This window comes from Lonchura striata, chromosome 17 (assembly GCF_046129695.1).
Source record: "Lonchura striata isolate bLonStr1 chromosome 17, bLonStr1.mat, whole genome shotgun sequence".
NCBI lineage: Eukaryota > Metazoa > Chordata > Aves > Passeriformes > Estrildidae > Lonchura > Lonchura striata.
The window spans coordinates 13,238,988-13,263,379 of NC_134619.1; the positions used below are offsets into that span (position 1 = coordinate 13,238,988).

Sequence of the window (24,392 nt, forward strand, 5' to 3'; positions counted from 1 at the left end):
TAAGGCCTGTGTCTGATCTGGTCCTCTTCAACAAATAATATAGCAAAATAATATTAACAGCATAATTAAAAATAAGCAAAAAATAAACACAAAACCTAATAAATACATTCCAAATATAAATTCTGCATTTTATCAAACCATTATAATCCCACACTGCTAACTTGTTCACAGTAGTGGATTTTCTGCAGCAGATCACATTTGCATTAGTTTGGTTAATGAATATGCTGTGCTGGAAGTCACTGGACAATTCTTGCTCTCACAGTGGTACTTTAATGCCCTGGCCCAGGGCCTTGAAAAGCAGATGAGATCTTTTTAGAACTGCTCTGGGCACTTCCCTGATTTGTCTGTGGAATCATGAATGTAGTGAAGATGGAATTAGCTCCCTCCCAGAGCCACAGAGGGAGAAAATGAAGCAGCCAGCACAGGTTGTAACACAGGAAATTCCAGTTAAATGTACAGAAAAATGCTTTCCCCAGAGGGTGGTTGCATTCTGGGAGAGAAGCCTAAGGAGATGATGTGATCTGACCCAAGACAACTGAAACTCTCCTGGGCAAGTTCATCTCAGCATGGCCCTGGTATGAGGACAGGGATGAACCAGAGAGCTCCAGGTGGCCCTTCCTAATTTAATTTTAAGAACCCATGATCCAAGAGCAGAATTACAGCCTTGCACTTCAGCACAGCAGATTTCAGCAGTGAAATGGGTTGAGAAGCCAAAGCTCAAGTAGTGGAAACTAAGGAATACGGAGAGCAGCAGTCCTTATTTTCCTACTGCATTTTTTCTACCACAGTGACGTTTCATGTTACTCTGTGCCACAAGCACAAGGTGCACATCTAGATGTGTACTCAACTGTTGTGTCTCTTGAAGGACAATCACCATAAATGATTATGGAGTCATTTAATGGGACCCTAATTCAGTACAAATTGGTGCTTTTTAGAGGTCAATGCAAAACAAAACTATGAAAAAAGCTGAACACTGAGCAACATCTTGTGTACTCATCTCTTTTGTTTCCTCCTCCAACACTTCACACTCCAGAGCATCTTTTCCAACTGACCACGGAGGTCTGGGCATGAATCTGAGAATTCCAAGTACTTTGTAACATAATTCCAAACCTTCTATCTTCTTACATCCAGAAACAGAGGTGGCCTGCAATACAATGCTGGACTGAAGAAGACATTGGCAAGAAAGAGCTTCCATGGCATATGGAGGTAATTCTGTGTGGGCAGTGACCATCCTTAAGATTTAACCCTTCAAGTATTTCCTGAGAAGCAGCTTTTCCCAGCCCCAGTACAAGATGCAGAGCAGCCACAGCAAGGGCTTTTGCCTTGAGGACACCCCATGTGGGTACATTAAATATTTTCAGTACCTTAAAGATCACACAAATATAAACAAACCCATGACAAACCCCAAAACATCTCACTGCACAAAACCAGCCAGGCCACAGTCAGATCTTTAATAAAAGCACTTGAAGTCAGTGACAAACATGGTACAGCAGACATGACAACTCAGAGAAATCAAGTTGGGGGTAGCACTGTGCTGCTGGTGTCTGCAGAGGATTGAACAAGACCCCTAAACCCAGTGATCCCCTCAGTGGCTCCTCAGCTGCTCACAAAACTCTTGAAGGCTGCTAAAAAAGTCTTTCTTGCCTCACCCCTCCTCAAGCTGGTATAGCAGAAGCACAAAATGGTCTTAGTTCTAACCAAAATCAATGGAGTAAATTAACCCAGGAAAAAGCTCCAGCTCTAATCTCTGAACAGGAGACTGAGTTGCTTTTACAGCAAGGAGACCAAGCAACCCATATCCTCCTGTTTCACAATATGCAATATTGTGAAATATTACCAGGGCACTGTTGTGGAGAGGGCCTGACACTGCCAGTCTCCTGCTGGAATTTACCTGACTGGAGCAGGGCATGGCAAAAGCATCTCCCTGTAGAAACCGTTCCCCACCTCATGGTGAACCTGTTCAAAGCTGTCAGCCACTTGTGTGGCAAGACTACACATTCTCATTTAGCCACTTCTGTCCTGCTCTCCCTTACTGGAGCATTACAAACCAACAAAAGGTGCAGAGGATCCTTTTCACTGTGACATTAGCTAAGTAACCAATTCTAATTCCAAGAGTCAGTGATCCTCGTCCACTGACAGGGCCCTGAAGGCTCTCTGGTAAGGGAAGGGGTTGTGCAGCACTGAGAGGAAAATGGCAAAAGGCTTGTCCTCAGAAGCCCAGCACACACAAGAGCTTTGCAAGGTTGTATCCCTGCACTTTGGTCTTTGGGTAGTGCCACCTGCTCAGTATCTGTAGTGGTCTGGCTTGAAGGGCCCATCTCTGGACAAGCCCAGGTATTTGGCCTGTTTGTCACTCAGCTTTGTCAGCTTCACACTCAGCTTGTCCAGATGAGCAGCAGCCACAGCTTCATCCAGCTGGAAAACAAAACATTGAGAAAAGAACATTAGAACAGAGTTCTATTAGTTCAGGAAGTCACGGTCCAGAGGGAAAAATGAATATGTGGAAAACAACAGCAGCAACAAGGGGGACTTACACTGACACAGCTTTTTTCCTGCCAACATACCTCACACCTGTCTGAGCACTGACCTGCACTCACATGAAAGAGCCTTGTGCTTTTGAGGGAGTCAGGTTAAGTGAGACAAAATTTTATATAATCAAACCTGTTTCAATCTCATTTACACATTCACATCCATCCAGCAAGCAAAGAACAGAGAGCAAACTCTTCAGATAAAAGAATATCCAGTTTGGTAAAATGATAAAGCCCCAGTTTCCACTACAAAAACACCTGGACATACTACACTGTCATCCTACAGTATTATGCACGTCCTAACACTGGAAAAAAATTCCTGCCCTCTCCAAATATCCCATCTTAGGGGCACATGAACAATGAAAGTCATTCCAGAATCTCCAATTCAGCAAGATTACTTGTATCCATTGGCACTGTCTTCATGAAGAATAGAACCAAGGTGGGCTGTAGGACACAAGCACAGAAAGGTTGATATATTTTCTCTATCCCAGAGGTGTCAAGCAGATGTGTAAACTCAAGAAACTGAAAAATGTATAAAGTTATAAGGCAGTTAAGTGCTCCAGGAGCAGGTACAGGAGGGTCAGAAAACAAACAGGAGCATGCTGACCAAACTGCTGTGTCAGAGGGGGATGTACAGCCACAGGGGATATTCAAAGGTAGAACGCACAGCACAAGCAGGGATCAAGGACAAGTCTGACCATTTGCAATTCCTGCAAAAACCAGGCAATTACTTCAGAGGATACAGAAACAAGTTAAGTCTAAATGCCAGCAGCACAGAGAAGACCAGTAATGTTTCCCTCATATTAGTTAAGTAGACATGAAAGACTGCAATATAACTGAAAGGCAGTAGATCAACAAAACAATCAAGGGCCAAACCTGCAGCTTGTGTGAACCAGCCTAAATGATTCAAAAACTAGTCCTGGATTTCCCCCTCCAAGGACCTGTAGTAACAAAGCCACTACTCTGAAGTAATCCCATGCCATGAACCAGATAAAAAGCTCCATCTGCACAGAGTGTAACTCACTGCAGCTCAGCCTGCACACTGTGGACCTGCCTCTTGGGAACCAGGACAGCCAGAGGTGACAAGACAAAATCAGAAACCTAAGGGGAAATGGTTGAAATGGTAGCAGTGAACCATGAAATCCCCCAAAGAGTCAGGTAAATGATGAAAGAAAGAAAACCTAAGGGGAAAATCAGTGTTTAGAAGGGAAACAAGTATTTAAGCCTAGTATATCCTGTCAGGATGCCATGAAACAAAAAAAAAAAAAAAGAGGGGCAGAAATTGTATTCTCATCTGGTTGATTAGACTGAGGTGAAAAGCTCTCACAGGTGCATTCCCAGTGAATTTAAGACAGATTCCACCTACTTGAAAAAGAACTGAGTCTCTGACAATTCCCAGATGAGGTTTTCAAGCAGCAGTGGGGATCAATTGTTTCACAGATGCTTCAGCTTGTGGACTTCAAGACTTAGACATAGAGATACACAAATTCAGACAAAGGTAAGCAGACATTCTCACCTTAAAATCAAAGCTAAGCAGGACAGATTTGGTGCCAAGAACATAGAGACAAGAGTTTTCCTGGATTTCCAGGAACACATATTGCAGAAATGTGTGCACATTTGTAATGGCCAATCAAAGCAATATTCTTGCAGTCAAAGAAACTGCACTGTAAAGTACCTGGTAATTGTTAAGTCTTGCATCTGGACCTTAAAGCAATTGCACAGAGCAAGGAAAGACATCAATCCAGAAAATTATCACAGGAAACTCTTTTGTTGGTTCTGATAAGGTGAATGCTTTACTCTTTGAATAAAGCCCTCTGTGAGGCACAGAGGGTCAAAAGTGTTTTGTCACAGTGGATGAACCCGAGATCACTGCCATATGCTCCCCTAACAGGCAAATTTACATTTAACTTCTTTGCCATTACTTCTCATTTCTATGTATTTCCAGTTCAAATATGCTTACTAAAAATTGTTATTCAGTGAGAGGATGAAGTCACATTTTATCAGCAATACTGGGATCTCATTTTCAAGAGAACTGTCAATAAGACTATTCCTTTGAAGACAATTATGTGTCCGCTCCTACACTGCATTTCTGGTATGCTTTGCTTGATCCTTAACTGATGAGTTTGTAAACTTAGGTTCTTCAGGAAACACCTCCTTGGTAATCCCAAACATACACATTCTACTTCCCAAATGGAAAGTATTTTCACATTTATTCTCACACCTGGTTGTGCTCCAAAAGCAGTGGGATTTAACTCCAACATCTTTTTCCATGAGCAATCTCAAATTCTCAGGCTTGTTTGGGAAAATTAAAACCATGCTAGTTTTCTAAAAAGAATATACAAACTGTGACATGATCCAGACTTTTCCAAGAAGAAAGAATGCAGAGATAAGTTAAAAGGGAAATCTGAGGGAGTCTGTCATTAATATTTTGTGAAGTTATTAAGACCAGATTGTGATAAGTTCTCTCAAGTGCAAATGGAATCAGGACTCTATCAACCACAGTAAAAGGGATTCAATTTCACTCCAGCTTCTACTCTGCCCACTGCACTGTGCTGCTGGACAGGTTTGTAGAAGGAACAAGCTGGTTGACAGAAGCTCTCCAATTACCATGAGGCAGCACAGGGCTTCCCAGCACCTTAGAGAAGTCAAGAAGTGCCTGGATGTTGTCACAGGACCAGCAAGTCCCAGTTCTGCACACAAAAGAACAGCTCATTCACACCCAGCATGCCCAAAGCCAAACATCCTCTGAAGGACAGAACCACTTTGCAACAAAAACCTTCAGCAGGAAAATGAGTTCAAGCACCAACAAAGCCACACCCAAAGTTGGCCTCCTGTGCAGCACCACTGTACGGCTGTCACTCACCTTCTTTGGCAGGAAGTGCACCCCCACAGCATATCTGTCACTGTGGGTCCAGAGCTCGATCTGAGCCAGGACCTGGTTGGTGAAGGAGTTGCTCATGACGAAGCTGGGGTGGCCCATGGCACAGCCCAGGTTGACCAGGCGGCCCTCGGCCAGCAGGATGATGTGGCGGCCGTTGCGCAGGGTGTAGCGATCCACCTGTGGGAGCAGCAGGGCCACGTCACACACGGGGCAAGCCTGGGGGCTCGGGGGCCTCCCTGCCCCTCAGCAACCACACAGACACCCCTCTCTCCATCCCGCGTGTTTGCAAAGCCTGCAGGAACGCTGGGCTCCACAGCACACATGTCCTGGCATCTGCTTCGCACTCAACCAGCTCTCCAGTTTATTCAACCAGCTCTCCAACTCTCCTGGCTTTTCAAATGCCTGTAGTCCCTGCCAGCTGTGATGGGAATTTGCTGCTAGTAGTAGATTCCATTTCATCTGCACCCACTGGTGAGTGATGACAGGGAAGAGGGAACACCTCTGCATGCAGCAGTCCAGAACCTTGGCATCCTGAGACAGGGTAACAGCCAGAGCCCTCAGCCTGCTGAGGGCCCCCTGGAACTGTTCTCACCTCTGCAAGCCCAATACATAAAATAAACAGCTGTCCTGGCTCCTGGTGTACCCTGCTTTGCTCTTGGGCCCCCACCAGCATGATCCTCTCCATGCCACCCCAGGGACAGCAAGACTCTGCACACAGAATCCAGGCTCAGATGGGCTAAGGAGACAGATAATGTCATTTAGCATGTGCCTCAACTGCCTGGCCAGACTGGACTCCTGCAATGTTAAACTTAACTCTACTTCTCCTTTCCAGCTCTCATTAGCTCTTCCCTGCCCTGCTTTCACCCTAGAGGAGGTTACAAAATTAAAACAATAATGAAACACCAATATGGCCCATAAATTGCAAGAATATTCAGTATTAACTGGTATTTATTGCTCATGTCATAAAAGCATTTGGGAGTAGAGCACTTTGGAAATACTTAAAACATAATCAGCAACCAACTTTGACAAAATCTACTGCTTCACACCATTTATCTTCTGCTAGCACAGCAGAGCAACTGTGACAGACTTAAAAGGGTTTCTCCTCACAACTGTATTTAAACTTCAGAGGCTAAATGTTATTTAATATGTGTTTTACTTAAACACAACTTTCAATTGGCCTGGAATTTAAAAGCCACATGTGATGAAGCTGTAATTGCAACAATACCCTCTTCTGAAAAAACATCCTTGTGCAAGACTTTAGCAGAGATGACAAGAGCAAACCAACACAAACCATGTTTTCTATAACAGGTATTTTGCCTTCAGAGCAGATGTGTGCCTCCACCTGCCTGCCCCAGCTATCCTTCAATCACAGCACCATTTTCTGCTTAGGTTCACATGACAGATTATTATGATTTCAGCACAACACATGCAGGCAGTAACCACCTCGAAGAGCAGCCCTAAATTAATCTTGATTTCTCCTCCCCAAAAGCACTCAGAAGGTGGGATAAGAATGATCCCCCCCTGAGCAGCTGCAGTTGTTATTTTGGATGCCAATTCACCATTGTGGACCAGCAGTAACAGTGCTCAGTCCACCCGAAAAACACCATATGGACCATCACAAGATTATGAGAGGAAATAACAAAAGAAGGAACCCGATGAGAAGCAGAACATGAAAAATCCTGAGAACAGCTGCAGTATTACTTATAACAAACATTGCATTAACAGAGTGAACTACTTAAAAGATAGTTGAGCAGTTAAAGTAGCATTTCAGTTTTGAAGTCTCCATTGGGTGGTTTGGATGTCAAAATCTTATATCCTTACATAATATCCACACCACTTGGACAGCTGGTGGCTTGTGCATAGAACCCCACACCTTCAGCAACCTGTGCTGACATACTCAACGTGCAGGGGAACACAGAAAATGTAAAATTAATGCACAGAAATAAATACAAGATAGTAATGGTACCAGCAGAGGCCTAAGTCAGTACTGTGGAAACACATCTCATATACAGGCAGATAAAACAGTCTGATTCATAAGCTCAATAAATTGCTCCAGAAGTGAAATTCAAGTCATCCAAGCAATAAGCTGCTCTCTGCACTTAGACAAATGCTTCCTCCTTTTCCCCACTGGAATTTGTTTGGCTCTGGACTTTCTGGCTGCTTTGCACTTCCCTTCACATTATATGGGACTAATTTACAAGCCAAAGTTCTTTGACTGACCTTTCCTTGCCCTCTCGAGTTGAGTTTGTGCTGCAGGTCAGTCTGATACTCAAACACAGCTGAGCAGGGCTGCAGTGCAAACCCAGAGGCAAACCAACCTGCCAGTTTTTCAGTAATAAACCTATTTCCTCCTTACCTGTCCTCCGAAAGCAACACATCAGTCACAACAGTACAGTAAGATATTTGTCTTATGGAAGTATTAAACATCTCTTACATCAGCACAGCACTGGTACTGAAATTTTCATGCTGGACACAGTCTCAATTACTTGGTACCTCCAGCTGAAGTTAACCACCCTCAGCCCTGGCATTAATCCTCTCATCACAAGAGATGCTCCTCATAGAAAGTGAACAATTTTTGCTCTTGTACTATGTTGCCCTCTCTGGTTCAGATACAGAAACTGCCAGGTTTTAGTAAAAATGTGAATATTTAGAAAGTTAGATTTCTTCAGCATTAATCTATATGGACAATCCTTGACCCCAATTCCATCCTTTTCAAAACATAATATTTTTTTTAGCCAGAAACTTGTTACAATTTTCATACCTGGGACCACACTGCACCTTAATGCACTCTGTCATCAATGCCAGACTGGCTCCTCAAAGCAAAGCACTTAAAAAGGGATTTACTGCCTCTGTTCGGGGAGCTTGACTGGTGCCATATTAGCACCCAATTAAATCTTCAACAGTGTTGATTCTTCGATCAGTCCAAGGTTTAGTTTTAAAACAACAACCTAAGCTAGCAGAAAGCAGACTCCTGTGGAGAAACCTATGGGCTCCTCTAGGAGAAGAGCTCCTGAGCAGAGTCAGCTCCACTAAGGCCATAGGCAAGAACAAACCTGAACACAGTGAGAACTTGAGAGTTTAACTCCAGACCTGGTCAAGGCCATGCAAAGTGTCCCAACATACCTTTCACAAGTGCTTAGTAAGATTTTGATGTACCTGGCCAATAAGCCACATGGGAGTTATGAAAATTAGAAGGGCAGATGGAGATCTGAGAGGTATGTTTGGGTGTGGTGTTATTAAAAATGTACAAAACCTATCCCAAAATCGTGCTATCAGCAAGGGCACTCCCTCTTCAAAAGGTAACCAAAAGTCCCACACCAAGCCAGATAACGCCTGGTTTGCTTTATGTGATGTTCTCTCTCAATCTGGGGTCACAAAATAGTTTTGATCTAGTTCACTTTTGTTCCTCTGCTTTAAGACACACAGTTGAAAAGTTGACACGTTCAGATTCTGATTTTCCTTGTGTAGCTACAGCCATAACTTAATACAAATACATGGTGGGCATGCAAGCTGAGCAAGGGTAAAACATCTTGCCTGGTCTGCCCACACAGGTTTCTAAAATGAAACCACCAAGCTCTGGAAGAGAAACCCAAGTTTGGCAGAGCTCCAGATAGGCTTTCCCGAGGCTTCAACTTCAGAGTAGATTAAAAAAACACACCACACTTTGAAGACAAAGAGGTGTGAATTTTTTCATACCTTGACAGAATCCCCAGAGTAATTCCATTGAGAATCCCTTAGGACTGTTCTGTTGCAGAGCAGTACATGAGCAAACGCTCCACAAGATTCAGGTCAGGCACCAGGCAATCTATGGGTTCTGCTTTTAAGTTTTACAGGGTGTCTAATGGTCTGCTCTGTCTTCCTCATCTACCTTGCTTTTGGAAGCTGAGCTAAGGCATTGTTTTCAGCTCAGGGATATCAAAGCAAGCATATTTGCATGCCCCCTGCCCATGCCCCAAACATCAAAGCTGAATGGACTTGATGCCATTAATTGTCTCTACAGCCAGCACTAAGAATAGGCTACTGTCTCTCAAGGAATTGGGAGCAATAGAGAAAGATGTGCCCATACCAGGCACCTCTCCTCAGAAATCACCCCGAGGGACTTGGCACTGGCTGGAAACAATTTCTTTCATGCCAGCCCAAGACAATCATGTGCAGTTTGTTCCTGGTTAGCAGGATCTGAATTCTGACTAGAGCAACAGTGGCTTCCAACAAAGCTAGAAACACCAAAGAACCTGAAGAGAAATACTCTCTAGAAATGGACACTAAGTAGCTACTGCTTTTTTCCAGCAGGAGAGACTGTGGAAAGGCCGCCTTACCTGAGGTTTGATATTCACTGCCTCCACTGCATTGTCATTCAGCCACTTGGCATCAACTTCCACATCAAAATGGCCAATATTACACACTATGGCATCATCCTTCATCTGCTCAAAGTGCCTGCAGAAGAAAAAAAGCTATATTAAAAGTTAATCCACACAGTTTTCCCCCTCAGCAGATGCTCCAAACCACAGCCTGACAAATGCCCAGCTCAGTAACTGCATTGATTCTCACAAGGTGTGGTAGGTAACCCCTCCAGGCATGGCAAGTCCACCAGAAAAGACTCTCAAGCTTCTGGGGAAAGGCATTTCCCAAGGATGTAAGAACTTACTGGAGATAATACATCTCCTCCCACGTAATCTGATCTTCCATTACAACAACATGTACAGTCATCATGGCAAAGAAAGCAAGGAGTCTGTGTGGAGCTGGGGCTATAAACTGAGATCTAAGAAGCAGTAACCAAACACTGCAGGGCAGTACACTGAGAACAGGCTGGTTTCAGCTGCTGATATGCACCCACAGATGGAATCACTTTCAACCTTTACCTGCCTCCTCTTCTGTTCACACTTGTCTGGCCTAACACAAACTTCAGCCCTGATGCCTTCATTCTCCAAAAGTCAATCTACCTTTCTGCAACTCTTGTTTCTCCATCATTACATTCCATAAGCCAGGAACAACTGCAATGTGGCAACATCCAACCAAACTGACCAAAGACTTAATTACTCATTAAATTCATACTAAATTCTGATGTCCAGAAGTCAGACTGTATGCTAACTGCTGACAGGTTATGATTGTATTTTAAAAAAGAAATCTAACTGTACAGGCATGCTTTCAATAAAGCAAGTGTCTTGGCCATACCTCCCCTGCACAATGTCAGTGCAGCCAGTGGTGGTGACAAAGATGTTGCCCTCTTTGCAGGCCTCCTCCATGGTTGTAACTTCATAACCTGAAAAGAGAAAATGTTACTTCTCTACACAACCACCACTATTTATTAACAAGTGGGCTGTAATATCAGAAGTAGAAAAATACAGAGAAAGAATGAGTCAAATGATTCTGCCCACACCTGGCCTAGAAATGATGCAAAGTAGTGGGATACTGGTCTTGCTATACACCAACATGATAGAAAAACCATCCATCCCTCACCCTTTTCAAATCTGTGGATCTGTGCATTCAGTGTCCAAAGGTATATTCTGTTACAGCACTCAGACTGGATTCAGGGGGTCGAATTTGCAAAAGAAGTGCCCTGACAATACCTGCAGTTTTTGGCAGGTATGAACACAAATGGGATAAACTGGTACCAAGAGGCACAATTACAAGAGGCACTCACAGAAAGAAAAAAGCTCCAGAGAATGCCCTGAGCTCAGCTGGAGAGACAGAGCATGGCATTGCTCTTCAAAAAAACATATCAAAGGTAAGGTGTTTTTTAATGTTTTAATTCCAGTCAAGCCTTGCCCCACACTGGAGATCAGAACTGCACAACTTGAGGACAATCCCTCAAGCCCTACCCCCTACATGGTCTCTGAATCTCTGAATCCTTGATTCCAAACACACTTTCAAGGCCTCTAGTAACAAACTCCTTCTCTAACTGCAAGGAAAGAATTCCTACAGTTAAACTGGATTGAACTGTACCTCAGCAGGGACAGGGCTAAAGCCCACAGAGCCTTTCTTGGCCAGCTCTCATTTCCTGCTCTACACTGACATGCAGAGACCCTGTCAGATGCCCCAGTTCCTGTTCTGCTCTCAGCTCCCACCTTCCATGGCTGCCTGGAGCGCGTTGATGGGATCGATTTCGGTGATGATGACTCTGGCTCCGAAGCTCCGCAGGGCCTGGGCACAACCCTTGCCCACGTCCCCATATCCTGCCACCACTGCCACCTTCCCAGCAATCATGACATCTGTGGCACGCTTGATGCCATCAATGAGGGACTCTCTGCAGCCATAAAGGTTATCAAACTTGCTCTGAGGGAGAAAATGGAGCAGTTTCAGAACAGATAAAATCCACTCAACTGGAATTTCCTTAAGGAAAAAAAATGGACTTATGTGCAAGTACTACAAGAGTCACTTAAATACTTTAACCACCATGAGGGACAGGAAGCAGACATCCTGGTTTGATGTTTTTATTTATCCAGTTTCAATCTATGGAGTTACATCAGACAGGCTTCAACATGGTGAGAAGCATTTCATAAATACACTGTATCAACTGACCAGGGCTTGGACTTGCTAGAAACTTCTTAGAAGTAACCTGAGTGTCCTTCACACCAATGTAGGTCTGAGCTCCTAAACCAGATGCTCACCAGTTCCCTGCTGCTGTTTATCGGACAATGAACTGAACCAAGTGCCACAGGAAGGCAAAACACACCAGCAGCACGTCATTTTATCTTTGCAAGACACATCCAACCTGCAGAGCAGCAAGCTGCCCACACCAACCAGGAGTAACTGGTTCATGCAGCCCCAGAAGATCCAAATTACATCTTCTCCCATGAAGAGTTACCCTAACACTGTCAGGTTACCCTAGCGCTGTCACTCACTATTGCTCAGACTTGGAAAAATTCAGCAAGAAGCCACTCACAAAAATGGTCACTGCAACCAGGACCCCCTGGATTTCATCTCCTAATGCCCCATCACACAACATCTTCCTACTGTAACACTGACACTAACAGCCAGACCCTTCAATCAAAAGTGCCCAGCTAAGTCAGACATCAAATATTGCCTTACCCCTTAAGCACCTATCTAAACTCAAACACACATTGCTGTGCTGACTTTTGTAATGCTCCTTCTTCTTCTGGAGCCTTTTGTTTTGACCATGAGGAGGGGCTGTACAAACAGATTTGATTATGTGGGGAGTTACAGAGACAAAGAATTTTTAAAGAAGCTGGCTACTAATGTTGTGCTGTGCTTCCCAAGGAAGCAATACTAAAAAATCTCCATTCACAGCAGAATTCTGGTCTCAAAGTCTGTCCTGGCTTTCTATAGCCTTAGGGCACCAATCTTTCTTGCTTTTACTTAACACAGCACTGTCTGCTACAGGCAATCCTAAAATTAAATTCCCAGAGGCAGAAATCTGGTCTAGTGGAAGGCACACCTTCACCACCTGCAGTTCTTTTAAGTATGAATAGAAATGGGATGAACTACCCATGGCAGGAACTGGCCAAAGTGTAACAATTGTACCTCAGATCCAGAAGTTCCTGACTCAGTGCCTATAACCATTGCCAGAGGCATAGCTGCCATGAATGTATCAAAAAATTGTGTTACCAATCCTTCAAATTCTAGAGCTAGTGCCAGTTGGTATCCCTCTTTCCTAGTCCTGCAGATTTTCCTTGCAGCATAGAGGAAAACAGCATGGTCAGATTTGATTCCTCATCACCAAATCCCCCAACTGCAGTCAAAGCCTTCCAGGCATCTGTGCATTCCCATGCAGGTAAGAGAGCAGAGTGTGGGATGCAGACAGCTGCCCCACCCAAAATACATTTGAGTGGCAGAGGGGAAGAACAGAGCTGGCTGCGCACCTGCCTTCTCTCTCCAAATGTTAGCACAGGAACCTGGCACCAACTGGAAATATCAAACTGGGAGAGCAGAATTTGTCAGCTCAGTTGTACGTTTTCTCAGAGATCTGTAACTGTGGTGAGTACAAATCTTGTACTGTATAAATACCAAACAGTACTTGAAAACAAGCACTTGCTTGGCACTAGAATCCCAAATCCCTTCAAGAGGCTTTGTTAGGAACATCTGAATTTCCAAATCAACTAAACAGTATTAATAATTATTATGCAAGTGGCACAAATCTGGGTGAAAAGGATGTGAAGAACTTCTTTCAACATTAACTGGATTCCAGCCCACTACCTATGAAGTAAGTGTCAGGTACATCTTAGTAAGCAGAAAGGAGACAGCAAACTGCAGAGAAGGCAGGCCAAACACGAGAACTGCCAACCCAACAGGATAATGTCTGTATGGGAACTTGAGACAGAGTCAGTAACTAGATTTAAAAAACATCAAGATGCATAGTGCACCTTTAATTCCCACTATAATTCATCTGCAGCCAAAAAGCACCATGACCCTTTAAAGAACATTCCACTTCGTTCTCAATTCACCAGGATTTATCCTGGAAGCAGTACTAAAGCTAAGCAAGGGATAAAAATCTCCCTCCTGCCCTCTGTTTTGCATGTGCTGCTCACAAAGATCAGCCACAGGCTCACCAAGCAACCTTTACCAGCTCAAGCTCAAGGAGGTCACACTCCCTTTTCCAGATGGTGTCTGACATCTGCCTGAGGGGTTTAAGCTACTCGAGTGAGGACAGGCTTCTTGCCACAGGTACTGACTCATGATCTCCAAAAGTGTGTTCACATTATAAAACAGCAGAAGAATGGATGTCCTTATATACAAAAAAACACCTGATGTCCTGACAACAGGGCACTTACAGTGACATCAAGGGCTCACTTTTAGGATATGGTGGAAGTCTCTGTTCAGAACTAAATCAGGAGAAGCTCAGCAAGAGAAGGAATACTTTCATGGGAATGACAACATCCTAACACTAAGCTGGTCAGAGAGCAGAACACTGCAGAAAGGTCTGTATTACCTTGGTGACAGAGTCATTCACATTGATAGCTGGCACTTTCAGGGTCCCATTGGCCTTCATCTTGTACAGGTTGTGAACACCAGTGGTTGTCTCTTCTGAAATACCTCTAATTCCTGTTAGAAGAGTAAAAGTATTAACCTTAGTTGCAGTCAATGCTGTGCAAATCAGGCCATCCAGGTGCTGGGAGGATCCCCCAGAGGCTCAAGTTAAATAATCGGGATCGGGGCCGGCCCGGCCGCGCTCCGCGGCGCCGCAGCGCCCTCTGCTGGCAGCGCGGGCCGGGCCGCCCGGACTCGCGGAATGTCCTGAGCTGGGAGGGACCCACAGGACCCCCAGCCCAGCCCCATCCCTGCACAGACCCCCCAACAGCCCCACCTGGGCACCCCTGGCAGCGCTGTCCCAATGCTCCTGGAGCTCTGGCAGGTTTGGGGATGTGCCCATCCCCTGGGGAGCCTGGGCAGTGCCAGCCATTCCCTGGAATCCTGTCACTGGTGACAGAGATCAGCGTCTTCCTCTTCTCTTCCCCTCACAAGGAAGTTGTAACTGCAATGAGCTCTCTCCTCAGTCTCCTTCAGCTGAACACCTCAGCCACTCCTCATATGGCTTCCCCTCAAGGTTCTTCACCATCCTTATGTCCCTCCTTTGGACACTCTCTATTAGTTTAATACTTTTTGTATATTGTGCTGACCAAAACCACACAATATTCAAGGTGAAGCTGGCCCAAGCCCAGAGCAGGGCAGGCCAATCCCCTCCCTTGACCAGCTGGTGAAGCCACCCATGACAGAACTGGTCCTTCTGGCTCCAGGGCACTGCTTACTCACAGATAGCAAGTGTGGTCCAAATCCATCCTTACTCCTCCAAAAATCCAGCTGTGAGCTGGTCCAAGCCCAGGCAGGAAACTCTCAGAGCAATTCAACACGGTTTTCACAACAGAAAAGACAGATTCCCCAATGGAGCCTGAGACTAAGCCATGAGACCTTCCCGTTGCTCCCCAGACCTCTCTGTAGCACATGAAGGAAATGGGACCAGCAGCATTCAAATTGAAAAGGCTGATTAACTGGAGAAGGCTCCAGAGAGGTCACTGCAGCTTTTTAAAACTTGAAATGGGCTTACAAGATACAAGATGTTTAATATAGCCTGTTGCAACAGGAAAAGGGGGAATGGTTTTTAATTGAAATAGGGTGATTCAGACTAGATATAAAGATACTTTTTTTTTTTTACAATTAGGGTGAAATAGGCTGCCCTGAGAAGTGCTCTAGGTCCCATCCCTGGGAATGTTCAAAGGGCTCTGAGCAACCTGAGTTGAAGATGTCCTGCCCATTGCAGGCAGGTTGGAATAGATAGCCTTTAAAAGTCCCTCCCAACCCAAACCATTCTGTGATTCTGTGATTTGGCTGACTGATCCTCACCACTTCTATCTCTCCACAGAACCCTCGACAGCCCCAGTCCCCTGCTGGTCATGTGCTGAGGGAATGCATTCAGGCTTTGGAATATTTAGGGCTTGCTTAGAGGAGAAAGGAGAGTTTAAAGTTCACAGTGCAGCCTTGTGCACAGTGAAATGGAAGATCTGTAGACAGTCTCCCAAAAGCATCAGTTTCCAGAACAACTGCCTGGATCATGGACAATCATCTCCTTGAAGAAAAGCTTTTGGAGGTCACAGCAGGAACTTCAAGTTCAAACCTGCCCTCTCTCTTCTTATGTATCTTGCAAGTAAGATGTACATTCAACCTTCAAAGGCTCTCTAGATGAATCCTGAGCTTAGCAGATTGATTTTCCACAGCATTAAGCAGACCTCACAGCCTGTATGCCATCAGCTTCCCCTCCCTGGAGGCACCTCATCCCTGCCCCAGGTGCCATTCACAGCTGGTCTAAACCACTCTGCAGCTGCTCCAAGTGCTGCCTACACTACTCATGGTCAATGCCCGAGGGACTGGAGAGCAGAGAAGGGCTTGCAACAAGGACAAGTTTGAGTTAAATTGACACAGCCTTGCTCAATGCTCAGACCTGTGTTTGTCACCTGAGCAATGAGCAAGTCTATCAATGAATCACAAATGAGCCAGTCTTCCCCACACAGGTCTTTTGCACAGATGCCAGGAACCTCCTTTGCACAGATCACTTTCCCCATTGGTCAACTCTCATTTTCCCCCTTTCTTCCTTTATTTATCTTGGTATTAAGGGCATTGGACTTAATGGAATAAGCCAATAGTACAAAGGCCATTCTGCCCTCTAACTGCAGGCACACTTCAGGAGAGAGGAAGCTTACTGAGCAGTTCCACACACACATCTAACACATCTCCTAGCTGGAGGAATACTACTGTCAATGTTAGCTGCACACTAGGAGCAAGCTATTTAAATTAGAAGCAGCTGAAGCATGGAAGACAATTCCCTCTGAAATTAGCCCAGAAAACTTATCCAGTCTTTAAATGGCAAATGGCATTTTCAGCTGCCTCATGCCAAAATGTCTCCCATGCTCACAATCCACACACTGTGCATGCTCTGCCAAGGTCACTCTCATTCCACCTCCACAGAGGTCAGATTTCCCCACAAGCCCTTAGGATATATTAGCCCCTGTTAGCTACAAGATATCAAAACTGGATGCTACACTGCTTCATTTAAACAGACTTTGCAGCAAAGTCTCACAGATCTCAGATTAAGGAGATCAAGACTCTACTCCATGAGTCCCATTCTGGAAGTTTTTCTGTTTCCAAGGAGCAATTGACTGGAAGGTAAAACAGATCAAGTTTGTCATCCTCTACAGAGATCAGTCTTAACTTACTGAACTGTTGCAAGAAGCTTTTCAACTGCAGCCAATGCAGACAGCCACACATTTTGGGAAAGACTGACAGGTGTTGCATCCTCCCTAGACTCTTTAAAACCCCAGAGGAAGAGTAATTTCTATGAATTCAGGAAGCAAACCCAGACAGGCATGTTTTTTATCAGAGGCAGGCTACACATATATGCCAATACACGAGACAGTTTAAGAGCCATTGTCCTATACTGCAATGTATTACTCTGGTCCCTTCTTCACCAGGAGCACAAGACCAGCAGGAAGGTGAAAAGGGCTGGAGAGGAGAAAGAACGACAACAGGAGGGCTGAAAGTGTGAAAGGAGCTCAGCTCAAGTACCTCTGGGAACAGACACCAACGAAGGTGTATATGGTAGGGAAACAGCCCTTCAAAACAGAGAATGAACATGGGAATACTTTCTTTGGCCTCTGACAGCACCAGGAAGATAGATGACCAATTGTATTCCCGGGCATGAAACATGGGAAAAGTGAGAGGTCATGCATATCACAAAGAGGCAACCCAGGAAGCACAAGACCATTGATGGAAGAGAGGCTGAGCAAAGACCAATGAAAACCTTTCATCACAGTTTAAATAACACAAAGATGTTGAGTGTTGGATTATGGGTGACATCAGGCTGAAGATGAAGGACAAAGTGACGCTTTTCACAGAGAAAGTTTCCCTTCTTCTGGTGCCCCTACCTGTAGCAGCACATGGATGAGGAGCAGAGCCTCAGACTCCCTACAAACAGCCCTATTCACAGCCTGACACCTTCAGATTATTTTCCTCCTATCTTCCTACTAAAGCAGAGCACGAGTCAGAGGAGAGCTGATCCAGCAGGCTTCTACACCAACCTCCCCTCTACAAATCCACCAACACACCCCACTGTATCACCACCCAAATTCCTTCACATCCCAGACCAAACGTGCCCTTTAACAACCCTGGGCACATGTCTTGCTGCAGCACAGCTGATGGATACTGGCAGGGCTCAGGAGAGTCTGTCATACTCACCAGGCACAGATCACCCTGGTCATGTCCACTTCCCTTCACATAAATTTTTTACATAAACACATGCTAGCAACACTACACTGATCAGTTTTACTAACTTGCACTGAAGGCAAACCAAGAGTTCCTGACTCCATCAGCATCTTCACTGACACACTGAATGGGTATTTAAGGTAGAAAAGTTCCTTTTCCACAGAAGACTACAGGTAGTCATGACTTCATTCAGAACTGCACTAAGATGATAGGTAAGAAATGCATTAATGTAAAACTGTTAATTGCAAACAGACATTGAGCAGTTCTAGAACAAATCCCTCTTCCAGGAAACTTTTGGCATGACAGCAGAACTAAATGGTCATTCTCAGGTAATGGGCACAGTGAAGTTTGGCCAGGACAGGTCACTGCAACTACAAAGCAGAGGTGGAAACAGCCCCTGCAGGTAAGAGATTCTGTTCTTCAACTGTAAGGAATTTTTACAGCCTGTTTGCATATGCCTGTCCCTCTTCTCCCAACCGTTTTTACACCAGCAGCAAAATCCTGCAGAAACACCCCCACCCAAACAGCCTCCCAGGCAGAACTGTGCCTGCCAAAACAAAACACAAGTCACCTTTCAGCAGCTGTGGGTATTTGGTATGAACTAGGTTGGTAAGATCTCCACCATCATCCAGAATCATGTTGAGGGGCTGCCCATCCTTGAAGTACAGGGTCTGCTCAATGCACCACAAGTATTCCTCATCTGTCTCCCCTTTCCAGGCAAACACTGCATGGGAACAAACACAAACCATTAGCCAGTTTCTTACTTGGCAATTAGTGAAGCAGCCAAAGGAAGATTTCATCTGCAGCTCCCAGTAGCAGCTGACAGACAGATGATTATCTGTGCCTGCAGGCCAGCAAAGACATTTGCACTGAAAAATAGGCCTCAGAATAATCACTGTTCCAGGCCAGAAACATGGTCAAAATTTTTAGACTTCATTGTTCTCCTTATTCTTGTTCCATGTTAGAAAAGAGAAGATAAAGCAAACTAAAGCAGACTCACATCCACAGTACCCCACTCAGACATAAAGATACAGATAAATGAAAACACAACCACAGCATTTTCTAGCACAGCAGAAAACTCAGAGTTCAGTGTGAGCTAAGCAGCAGAATATAAACACTTCAGCAACTCTGAGTTTAAATTCTAGTCTCTAGCCCAGTACTAAAATCCAAGCTGAGGTGCCTCATCTGCTCTAATCGGGGTGTATTTCTACACCAGTACAGCCCCAGCAATAGGCTGCCACCTGGTATGTTGCATCTACTAGGATTTGTTTCTTTCCAGGCATCTGTACTGTCTTCATGCTATACTCAGTCCTCAGAAGTACTCAGCCACTCAAATATGTCTTGGGCACATACGTATTTACACACCCCGACACTTGGCTAAATTGTCATGTTTTCAGTGTTCACACAGAAAACTGACTTTGAGCCATGAAGAGCCAATCATGCAACTGCCTATTCTGTAGTAATGTGTGTTAGGATCTCATATTGAAGCCAAAGGACCAGCATTCCTTCAGGGTTTCATAAATTCAGTATGTGAATTGCAATATTAACAAAAAGAGCAAGTTCTATAAATAAGGATACAAAGGGCAATGGCCACACACTTTGACAAACACTCAACCTGTAAATGGCTCTTCAGCTGAGTTTTGGGTATTGAAAGCAGTGAGGAAGACAACCCAAAGTCTAAAGAATCCCACGTGGCCCTCTGATATCGCATACCAGGGGCAATGCCTGATGCTGGTAGTGCCAAAGGAACTGATGAAAGGATCTCTTTGTTGCCATAGAATGTGCCACAGTTAGGGAAAGACCTGTGATAATAATTAATTATAATAGAAATGAGAGACCCCTCCCAAAGCAGACTGCCAGAAACCAAATTTAGCCTCTGCCAACAGCTGGGCTCAGTTCCCAGCACTGAGGGTTACATTTCATTCAACTGAGTTACACAGCAGACAGCGTCAGGTATTTATGCTGATCCATGAGGAATTGCTCCTTATTGGAACATGACAGTAACAAGACAGTAGCATCCTGATACAGCACTTAAGGGATATTAGGCAGGAACACAGCTGGGCTAATACTAGCCTAAAAATATCTTGGGTATTGACCCTGCCACTGTGACAGGGTACATGGCAGTTCCCTTACCTTTCCCAATCCCTATTTAGTATAGAACTTGCTGGAAAGCACCAAACACCTCCAGCTACACACACCTACCTACACACCACTCCATTTTATCACCCAGCCCATTCCATCATCTTAATGAGATCTAACAGAGCCCAACAGCAGCCTTTGCTGGGAGACCTGTGCACAGGCTGATGCAATACAGCCTGAATCAAATGTCCTGGTTTGTAAAAACCATGCTTCTGATGGGCTGTTTCAACCCTCAAGCTTGCTCAGAAGATCTTGATGTGTACAGTTTCATTTAGCAAGAACAGGCAGTACAGCCCAACTCAGCCAAACCAAAACATGGAAAACTTACCAGGGATACCAGCTTTTGCAATAGCAGCTGCAGCATGGTCCTGAGTGGAGAAAATGTTGCAGCTTGACCATTGTACCTGGAAAACAACCAAGTTTTGTTTGCTGAACAAAGTTCTGAGATATCAGAGACTCTCTATCAAACACAGGACTTAAAAAGGGAGCAAGAGCAGAAAGAAATTAGTGCAGATTCCTGCCTTTTTCAGTAGCTCTGCAAAAATAAGGTGAGAACTAAGAGCCTAAGTCAAGGAAAATTATGCCACATGGAGAGAATGTGAATGAGCTTTAGCTATGCCATACATCCAGCAATCTCCTTGCTCACAAGCACTTCTCTCAGACAGCCAGAGCATACTCCAGATCTTCAGGGGTGCCCAACAGGCACAGGGTGGAGTTGGGAAGTTTTAGTGAATAAAGGTCAGATTTTCAGAACAGCCCCATAGCAAGTGTCCACTGAGGGTATGGACATGCAGCAACACACCTGCTGGCATTCACAAGAGTCAGAAATGCAGCTGAAACATTACACTCAATCCAGGCATTCTCTAAGATTATGCTCACCCACCTCCCACTCTGTGTTCCAGTCAAGGAAGCTTTTCCAGCTGAGCTAAGTGTTTTCCTCAGATTTCATAACTAGGCTCAGGCACCTAGAAAAGCAACAGCATGTTGCTGAGTTGCACTGGAAAGGATCTGAACACCTATCTGCAGCTCACAGCACCACATCCCAGAGCCACATACCCTCTGCTCCCCACAGGGCTGACTAGAAGCTATTTGCATGTTCACTGGTTATAGAGCTTGAGTAGAGAGGGCAATAAGGCACAGTCATACCACCTGATCAGAGTGTGACATTTTGAAGTAAAGGGTGCAGTAGAAAGCAGCCTACACTACCAATGCTTGTCATGAAAACACACCTGGAAGGAGCACAGGAAAACTGAATCCACAACCTAAAGCTGCACCTCCTCACCTGGGTTTTTACAAGTTCCTCCCACACCAGCAGAGGCAACATCAGGAGGTGTCATGACATTCAAAGTATACAAAATACCTATATACTGTTTACCATTCCAAGGTGATCTAGACTTGAGGTAGTGACATAGAGCCTAGAATAATGGGAACACCTGATGGGCTCAGACCCTAGTATTTACATCACTGGTTATGGAAAGTATTTTTTTTTTTGTTACAAATGATGAAGCACAGAGTATTTATTCTATCCTTATTAACCCAACCAAAAAATGGACACCAAGGTTACTATGCTGCAGTGAGCTACATCCTTATTACATGGGGTATGAGTTTATCAGTTTAATTCATTTGGTGCCTCCCTCCCTGGCACCAAAGTTCTGACAGAACAGGCAAATCAGGGCTGAATCCAAACTCAAATCAAAGCCTAAACTAATCCACAGGCATCAGGACAAGGAGTTAACACAGCAGCACACACCTTTAAAGGTACAACCACATCTTGGAGAAACCATATGTCTGCAGGTACCTCCCTGAATGACTTGGATAAATCCTATATAACACTGATCTGGGGTTATGCTCAACTTCAAGCAGCTTGGCAATGTTTAACTAAGCACACAGCTCCTCCTAGGCCAGCCATACTGGGATGCAGCAACCAACAAGAGCAGCAAGGAGCTTTCCCAAATGTCAATAGCTACTGCTTATTTTTGAATCCTGTGGAGGGACAGGAGTTCCACACAGAGTAGCTGGAACAAAGCCAGGACTGTACCCCCACATCAAAGTTCTCCTTCAGCACTGCACCATTCGCAGCCACAGGACAGCTCTGCACAGGCTGGGGAACACCTGCACAGCTATGTACCTAGCCTAGGCTGACCTGGCACAGTGTCCATACCTACCTCCTCCTCTTTTTGAGGAAACACCTTCACTGCTATGGAGAAAACTCCTCCTCCCAGCACCTTTCAATCAGCATGACACTGCTCAATTCTTAACTGTTCCCAGAGAGGGATCCCACGTAGGGCACCTCTGGGCAGCCAAACTGCAGGAAGAAGGAACTTCAGATCATACACATACTTAACAATCCATCGAAATTCCAGTCAACTCCCTGCTCAGCACACAAGCAATGTAGATTGTGCTCAGATACCTGGCTCTCCTCATGTCCTGTACAGCAAACACTCAGCTGTGATGTCTGGACTTCATTCAGCAAGTCAGTAAATGGCTTCTAAGTATCTCAGACTTTAATACTGATGAGAGTAACTGGTCCATAATCACACAAAAAATTCAGTGGAGATCCCAGCCCTCGGTCCCTGAGCCACAGTGCATCCCTGCTCTTTCCTGCACAGCTGAAGGGCCAGCATGAGCTCTCAGTAAACTTCATTAGATTTTGCTGACTTTACCAGAGCAGAGCAGGGTTCTTAATACAAGCTAATCTGTGCTGGAGGCAGTCCCTAGAGCTGCAGCATGAACACCCACAGCACTGCAAGCCTGAGCACAGCATGGCTGCATGGGAACAGCTGTGGGCACTGCCCAGGGCACTGCACACAGGGCACAACAGACACTCAAAGCTGCAGCTTGTCCACAGGGAACACACACACCCTACACCCCAGAGGTGCAGAGGGAAAGCAACAAGCGTCTTGCTCAAGGAGAGAAGACAATCCATCCACGTGGAGATTGCATCCTCACCCAAAAAGCATAGACATTTGCCAGGATTCTGTAAGGTGTTACATAAGCAGGAGCAGTGACCTGGCAGAGCGTTATCCAAGAGCTGATGGAGAAACTCAGAGCCACGTTACCTCAGCCCCCAGCACGATGAGGGTCTCTATGAGCACTGCTGTCTGCACAGTCATATGGAGGCAGCCGGCGATGCGGGCGCCTTTCAGGGGCTTGGATGCAGAGTACATCTCCCGCATCTTCATCAGCCCTGGCATCTCATTCTCTGCAATCTCAATGGCCTTGCGACCCCAGTCTGCAAGGCTGATGTCAGCTGCAAGAGAAGCAGGACAGGTGTCAGAGTTTGAATAGCTGAGACCTTGGTATCCGTTCACACACTTGTGGGTAGGCACTGGCTGCAACAGCTGAACTGAACACCCAGACAGGCATTTTGCGGCAGAACGAAGTCTGGGGCCACTGAAGTTATTGCACGTGCTAAAGCTGACTGGACCAGTCTATACACCACTAGGACTGAAAACAGGCAAGGAAAGGACCACAGAAACAAATATATCAAGAGGAGGAGGTTTAATCTTAACCCCGCTAAGGGCTTGGTAGCTTTAACACGGCTGCTTTAAAAATATCCTGCAGTATTTTGGTTCAGAGCCTCCAGGGTAAATTATTTATTAATCTGAGCCTTACACTAATGCTACTTGAATGAAGCCTCCAAGAAATACCCAACCATTTAAAAAAAACGGGGTTCTTTGTGAAGTTTCAGGTCTACAGAAATACGCGCCAAAACCTTCAGGGCACATGAGTCAAAGGTTCCAGGATGGGAAGCGCTTTCACCTTCGGAGCTAAGCCTGTTCCCGCCAAGGGCTCCGAGCAGCGGGCGAGGGACGGGGCAGCCGGGCCAGGAGAGCGGCACAAGGGCGAGCGGGAAGCCAGCGGCGCCGCGCCCGTTCCCGCAGGGCGGCGCGGCCGGCGCACGGGGGGCTCGGGCCCGGCTCCGCCCGGGCAGGACCCGCCGTCCTCCCGCCGCGGCCGCGCTTCCCACCCGCGCCCGCCCCGGGGAAGGTGCCGAGCACGGCGGAGCCGGATCGGGGCTCGCACTCACCCACTTTGTAGGGCAGCCGGTCCGACATGGTGCAGCCGCCTGGCCGTGGGCTGGAGGAGGCGGCCGCCGCGCTGGGCGCGCTTTAAGTAGAGGCGGCGCCGCTTGC

General features: G+C 45.6%; 1 protein-coding gene across 1 annotated transcript; it reads right to left on the minus strand.

Moving 5' to 3' along the window:
• Positions 1-1,430: 1,430 nt before the first annotated feature.
• Positions 1,431-24,392, minus strand: AHCY (adenosylhomocysteinase). The gene is made up of 10 exons (XM_021540441.2): positions 24,287-24,392; positions 23,316-23,506; positions 20,585-20,660; positions 18,689-18,841; positions 14,297-14,409; positions 11,475-11,682; positions 10,582-10,669; positions 9,726-9,843; positions 5,392-5,586; positions 1,431-2,415 (listed from the first exon to the last, which is right to left on the minus strand). The coding sequence occupies exons 1-10, from the start codon at positions 24,312-24,314 to the stop codon at positions 2,284-2,286; spliced, it is 1,302 nt and encodes a 433-aa protein (XP_021396116.1). The 5' UTR covers positions 24,315-24,392; the 3' UTR covers positions 1,431-2,283.